Source organism: Xiphophorus hellerii, chromosome 6 (assembly GCF_003331165.1).
Source record: "Xiphophorus hellerii strain 12219 chromosome 6, Xiphophorus_hellerii-4.1, whole genome shotgun sequence".
NCBI lineage: Eukaryota > Metazoa > Chordata > Actinopteri > Cyprinodontiformes > Poeciliidae > Xiphophorus > Xiphophorus hellerii.
In genome coordinates, this window is record NC_045677.1 from 23,424,847 (window position 1) to 23,432,416 (window position 7,570).

The 7,570-nt window shown below is 35.3% G+C and overlaps 1 protein-coding gene across 4 annotated transcripts in view; it reads right to left on the reverse strand.

The window, feature by feature from the left end:
* piezo2b (piezo-type mechanosensitive ion channel component 2b) overlaps positions 1-7,570 on the reverse strand; it is a 126,764-nt gene that overhangs the window by 40,227 nt on the left and 78,967 nt on the right. For all 4 annotated transcript variants that reach the window (XM_032564947.1, XM_032564945.1, XM_032564946.1 and 1 more), the window contains 2 exons: positions 4,051-4,211; positions 1,146-1,316 (listed from right to left, as the gene is read on the reverse strand). In XM_032564947.1, coding sequence (XP_032420838.1) covers positions 1,146-1,316; positions 4,051-4,211 — 332 coding nt within the window. The remainder of the gene's footprint in view (positions 1-1,145; positions 1,317-4,050; positions 4,212-7,570) is intronic.

Sequence of the window (7,570 nt, forward strand, 5' to 3'; positions counted from 1 at the left end):
AAACATCATAGTTAAGATGGTTCAAGCATCCAGGTTTTTCCACTTTAGTTTCATCAGACAACAGGACGTGTCTCTTTTGAAGTAGGTGCCTTTCAGACAGTATCTTCACCAGGTTTTTAGCTTTTTTTCTGGAGTCAATCTGCATATTTTAAACCAAAACATGTAAATTTCTGAGTGACATCATGGTTGGACATTCCCATAATGTCTATTCTCTAATATACATGTTTGAACAGAAGAACGAAGCACCTTTAAGCATAGATAAATTGTTTCTAAGGATGAACCAGACTTATGAAGCTCCTTGATTCTCTTCTTAAAATCTTGGCTGAATTATTTTGACTTTCCCAAACCAGAAAGCAAAGAGTTTCAGGTGTGACTCCAATTCAGTCAATTAGAGTCACACCTTTTTCTTATTATTTAGAGACAGTAAACATTCTGCATGTAAACTTTTGATAATGAAGACATTAATAAATAAATCTCATATCTGCATTATTGTGGATTTTAACAAATATGTATAATTTTGGTAACGCTAGCTGACCTGGTTTAACTTCAGATACAACGTAAAACACAAAATCTCACCAAGTATTTTTGTCTAGTTTCAAGTGCAAAAATGTTAGTGCACATGAAAAAAAGACTAAAATAAATTACAAGTAACTTCTCCGCCAGAAACAGGAGCTAGTTTTAAGTCAATAATTTCTTAATATTGATTTTAAAAAGTACCACTTCCACTGGCAGATTACTTAACTTACAACAAGACATTTTATACATAAAAAATAAAATTTTTACATGATGAAAGTTAAATAATCTGCCAGGGGAACTAGTATTTTTTCAATTAATCTTAAGGAATTACAGACTTAAAACAAGCTTCCATATCTTGCGGAAAAGTTACTTGAAATAAGACAAAACTAACGTAAAACTCTACCAAGATATTTCCATTAGAAAGTAAATCAGAAGTACTTGAAATACTTGATTTAGATTTTGTTTTTGCAGCAGTGTATGTAAACTTCTGGTTCTAACCGTTTGTTCAATGCAATGAAAATTAAATGTTTACAGTAATGAAGCTTTCAAAGCAAATAAACAGCTTAGTGACACAAACTGATCCATGCAGTGATGATAAAACAGGTAAAACAGGTGAAGGTGATATTTACTACGGTGCATTTGTATTCTGGGGGCTCTATAGTCTTCAGCTGGTACAACATTTTGCACACAATGATGACACACGTCCAGACAGTGCAAACACTAGAAGCAAGAGGTCGGTACTGGCTGTAGGGCAGCGCGAAGGCCCACGACGCCAGGAACACATAGTTGAGCAAAGACACCTGCACAGGAGACAATACAGGCAATGAGGACATGAAAATGGTCACATTAAGCGACACAGAAAGACTTCTTTATTCATGTTCTTCTCACAGAATGTTAAAGACAACAAATATAAGAAGTAAAAAAAAAAGATTTTTAATATTAATTTAATATTTTTGATATCTCTTTGTGTAATTTCCAGAATGATGAGAAGAAATATAGTTCTAAAAATGTATTACTGTTCCTTTTAGTGTCATTCTGCAGAATACATTTAGTACTTTTATCCATATTTAAAAGGTTTTAGCAGGAGATGATGGGTTTAACAGATCTCTTTGAGGTGTTTGCATGTTGTTTGATAATCTAACTGTGCTTAAGATGTTTTCACACCTGAAAAAACCGCTAGACTTGGTTCCACTGGAGACTAAAGTTGCAATTTTTGTTAGTTTTTCAGCTGGTTTTTCACACTTCTCACAATAATTGAAAAACCTGTTCCTCTCCTGGTCTCTGGGGGTGCTGCACCAAGAACCACTGAAGAAAACGATGCAAAAACCTCAGAAGAAGACATGAGCGCAACTTCCTTCTTCATAAAATGTAAACAAAAATGAATTTTTCATCAGATTTTAGCGTCTGTAGGATTATCTTTTGTCCTTCGTAAAAAGCATTTCTTCTGCTAGAGCTAGACTCTCACTTTCTGGTTGTATTTACCCAGAATGCCCTGTGCTATAGTTCACTTCCTGCTTTTGGAGCAGTTTCTGGTCTATTTGGCGCTCACATAAGCATTCAAACTGCGCCAGAATCCACTTCTGGACCGAGACATAGATTTTTAGGTGGATTTTTAGTTCACCTTTTGGTCCGTATTAGAGTTTGATTGCACATTGCACCTCCACCAAATAAACCAAACTTTCAAATTAGAGTTGGATTAAAGCGAACTAAACATGGCTGGTGTGAATGAACCACAGTTCCCTTTTTTCTATCATGCTACCTTGCTTTAGTCTATCACATTAAATGGCGACAGAAACTCATTAAAGTTTGTTGTTTTAACATAAAGTATGAATGTTTTATACTTTATGAAATGTTAGGAAATCGCAGGGCTACGACGGAGTATAAGAAAAAAAAACATGGAGTTATAAGTTTCTACCACTCCACGTTCTCTACATTTTTTAGTAAATTAAACTGTACTAAAAATATAGAGTTTAATTTTACATATTTACAAGAAAATGGTTAATTTGTGAGAAAATTTTTTAAAAATTTCAAGACAGAAAGCATAAACCTACAGTATTAAACTAAAATATTCTCTGACTCAAGTCAGAAATTTCTAAGAAATAAAACTCAGAAATTTTCAGGAATTAAGTCAGTTGAGACACAAAATGCCGCAACTGACTGCTGCAGAACTTCTGCGTTTTTTTGTTTGTTTGTTTTAATCATAAATTTTGTTGTAATTTTTTTAACGCAAATTTACATATTATCCACATCCTTATTAAAAATGTGTTTTTTGACACAAATATTATCTACAGTGGTCCCAATAGCTTCCCGTACTCAAGCATTAAGTTTTAGATTCATTTGAATAAATGTTTTTTGAAATCTAACAGGTATTTCTTAAGCCCAGTTCACACTACACGATTTTAGAATAGTCGGCCGATTTTCAAAACCTGAGACCACACACTAGCCGACCAAAATCGTAGGTATAACGGGTTCGATCGGCCCGATCGTGCATTGTGTGGTGTTCAGGCAGCCACACAGCAAGAGCAACACACCACACAGGAACTGATTTCTCACCGACATTCAGATTCCAGACCGAAAATACAGGAAAAGCCCACTATGACACACGTGAATTTAGAGTAAAGAAACATGGCCGACAACGTAGAAGCAATAGCGACAGTTTGTGAGCTTATTTTAAACATAAAAGACGTAACAAAAAGAAAAGGCGTTGGATAAAAGCGTGGAGACGGGGCACGTGGCGGCTCTATTTTTTTAAAAGTTTTTCGTCTACCATTCGTGTGTTTAGATTATTTTCTGTTCTTTAAGCTGCATCGGTTAATTAGTATTTGCTGTTTTAATGTTTACAATTACATTGAGAACAATATGCACAAAATAATGGCTACAAGTCCAGTTAACTAATTTTAAAACCAGGCATTAATCAATGTTTTACGAGTGACAATTACATTCTGTAAGCGTCAAGCCCTGACTGAATGAATAAAATTATCGTTATAACCTTTTTATGTCGCGTTAACGATGAACAGCTGAAAAATTACCAGAATCAACTGTGGTAGCAATTTCACTCCAAATCCTCTCCTTGTCATTTCTGTGGGTATTCTTTGCACAAAATGTTGAATAAACATTAATGTTGTTTCCACATATCATCTCTGATGTCCGCTGGACTCTGGGTTGCGCCACGTTAGCCGTTTGGGGATCCTCGCCGTGCTTTCTGATTGGCTACCTGTCACATTCAACAAGCTGCGTTCTCACTACCAATCAAGGAAAACCCCACACGCTGCGATAATCCAGCATGTTGAATATGTCCGATTTCAGATGGGAGCGGTCTACCGAGGTTCTACCGACTGGACCCGATCAGTCGTAACACACCACACACTGCAGGATGATCGGTTACGATTATCGTAAGCGACAATCTTAGGATGCAGAACGTTCTAAGATTGTCGTAAGGGGGAAATCGGGGCAAAAAATTATGTAGTGTGAACTGGGCTTTAGTATTTTCAGATAGCCAATCAATAAATAATGCAGCGGCTGAAGCTTTCTTACCTCCCAGATGCAGACGATAACAATGTAGCATGATACGATCTGGATGATGTGGATTTCCAGCAGCCACCAAATGAACAGCTGCAGTTTGTGGAAATATTCCAGGAACTTGAGGAAGAGCACCGAGAGCCGGTCCACCACCAGATGCCATTTATTCTTCAGATCTGAAGAAATAAAAACACTCAGTAAACGTTTCAACTACCCCACATTCCTCACTTTTCCCGTCACTTTCAAACAGAGTTAAATTTTAAAGTGGTGTTAAAAATAGTTCACCACGGTTTATGTAGATCTTTTAAAAGATTCCTAAGAATTTTTTTTTATTCATTTTTCATAGAAGAGGAAAACAGAAGAAGTTCTAAAAGAAACAATCTAAGCCAGATTATCTTTACCTGAAAGTAAAAATCCAGGAAGTTTAGCCTTTCACTTTTATTTAGGGCAAAGTGAGGACAAACAGTATAAAATCTTCTTACAATAGAAAATATTTGCCTTTAAAGACCACATCTACCCAGCACTGCAAAAACAAAATCTTAATCTAACGCCACTGGCAGATTATTTCAGTGACAACATAGGAAAAATATCTTTATCTGCCAGTGAAACTAATACTTTTTAATCAATATTAAGGAATTATAAACAAGCTTCTTCATATTTTGCTGAAATGTTACTTCTAAATTAGTTTAGTCTTTCTTGAAGTGTGCTAAGATATTTGGACTAAAAACCAGATAAAAAATACTTGGTAAGATTTTGTATTTTTAGAGTGACTTTTACTCAAAAGCTGACTTTCATCCAAATATGCTTTTAGGAGCTTTATTTGAATAAGGCAAATCCGCAATGCTTAGCATTAAGGACTAAGACAAAAACGACGGATGGAAATCATGCAAATAATCTTAAAGGAGCAAAAATCCCATTTCCTGTCTGTCAAACTGTGTTATTGTTGCTTTTCTGGTCAAGATTTAACAAAAAAATGTCTGTAAATTGCATTTTATTGAGAAGATAATGGTTGCAAAGTGTCTTTAGGTCAGTTGTTCAGTCCCTTTAATTTGGATCTATTGCTGCCTGAAGAAAGTTTTAGGTCAGAGATCAGTGATTCAACAAATAGTCGGGTTGTGGACTACAAATAAATGGAGAAGCAGTTAAAGTCTAAAGAAAAACTTAAAAGTTTAGAAAGTCTAAAATTAATGTAGACTGAGACCATACAGTCACAGTTTGTTAGACTCTAGCCCACTAATTTGGATTTAATTATATTTCCTCTCTATTACAAACACCAGAATTTACGTTTTATTTGGGTAAAAAAAAATCTCTCCTTAATCCTCCATTTAGCAAGCAGAAATAATTTTAGGGATTATGACTGACCTAAAAAAGGGAAAAGTTTAGTGTGATTTACCACCAAACAGTGAGAAAAAGGACTATTTAAAAAAACAACAACTCAGCAACTATTCAACCTCCACTTTTAGCAGCTGTCATGTGGTTGCTAGGCAACGGGACATTCTGAGGAAAAGGCGGGAAAAATCATGAAGGCAAAACGGTAACAATTTCCAGTCTTCACAGTCGACAAAGTTTACCAATTTTTAAATAAATTTATCAATAATAATAATAAGTAAATGGTAAAAAATTAAAAACTATCAAAAATAATGATTGTTTCAGTTTGTTTAGGGGAAAAAAGCAACAGGTTCATGTTAAACTTTTGTTTTTTCCCATGGACTTTCATGATTAAGTTACTGCAACCTAGAAAGACTCACTTTAACATTTATTAATGACAAAAATACAAACAACTGGGATGAATCCAGATCACGTTTTGATTTTAAGGTCAAAAACACTTCATAGAAGTAATCACTAAAAACAGAAAGGAAAAATACTCTAAATTTAAGTTGTTTACTCTTCTGTAGCTCTTGTTGTCTTAGCTTTACAGTTCCTTATTAATGTTGCCATCAAGTTGGGTTGGATACATAAATAATTACAGCAAAAAGCTTGTCAAATAATGGGATTTAATTTGCTTTTTAAGTTTAAGTTTTAAATAATTCAAATTTCACTTTGAGGATAGCAGTGGAGAATATTAAGAAGTGTATTCAGTGACTTAAACATGCTCAAAAATGGGTTCAGATTCCAAACTTTACGTTTAACGATCTGAGAAATAGGAGGTAGTGTAATACCCAGTTTTATATTCTCATAAAGGATATAAAGTGTCCAACTCAGAGCATTTTTAACAGAGGCCTTGTTGTTTGCATAAGAACGGATATAGCAGCGACAGCTCGTTATAAACCAAGAGGTCCCGCGGGGCTTTGTTTTATTACCTATTTTATTTTCTGTGTGCATAAACTACCTTTTAATTTAAGACCAGCTTGACTTTCTGAAGCCAACGTAGATGAGAAAGTGAGTTACGCGCCGCATCAGAAAGTAAAACGAGAAATAAATCCACCGAATGCAAAAAATCTGTAAGGCGACTCAATTTTTACCACTTGGGCTGCGTTGATTAACAACCAGCTGGTGAAGCTGAATTTTGGTAGAGAGCTTTAACAAACTGTACGCCACAGGCTAAATACTCACAGGAATGGGGTCTGCACACTTAAAGCTGAATGAAGCTGCTACCAAATAAAAAACACATGTAAACACTGGATTCTACATGATGCAAAGTGCATACAAAGTAAAGCCTCTAGTAGGCGTACAAATGTTGTATTTTCACCAATCCATAGGACTTTAAGATATTTTGTTGGCAGTGGTAGAGAAAGTACTCAAAAAAATTACTTAAGTAAAAGTACAACTACACAGACAAAAATGTACTCTAGTAAAAGTAAAAGTACCAGATTAACATTTTTACTTAAGTAAAAGTAAAAAAGTACTGGCTTTTAAAAATACTTAAGTATTAAAAGTACTTGCTTGAATGCTTTACCTAATTGCTAAAACAATATCATTAAGTGTACCTATCGTATTTAATTTTAATACATCAGAAATGTGCCGTTCTAATGAACAATGCCACAGATAAAGCATGTTTTCATTGTGTTTACTCTCTGTAACATAGATTAACTTAGATATGTGATTCATCATAATTTCAGGGATGGAAACATCTTGTCTCCTGTCCTAACATAGCTGGTGTGAACTTCACTTTTTTGCCACTAGTGTCATTTATTTTGAAAGAAATCCAACAGAAAGGGGATGGAAAGAAGATGGGTGGGGGAGGACATGCAACCAAGGAGCCATGTAGCAGTGTTGTAGTCAAGACCACCAAACCCGAGACCAAGTCAAGACCAAGACCAGCGCCCCCTGCTACATGACACAATAAAATTAAGTGCACCTATCAAAATTGCTTCTCAAATTGATCTGAAAAATCCACATTCCCATAAAACATTTAGATATTAAATACTTAGAGCTGAAATACATTTAACCAGCATCATGGACCTTACCAAGCTCCGCCCACAACCGACCTAGAAAATCCCACGTGGCTGCAAGTCTCACAAACAAAGCCTCGCGGCGCGTTGTTTCTACGTAAACTGGCGTCTTCCACTTCTACTGATTCTCTGCAATGTATTTC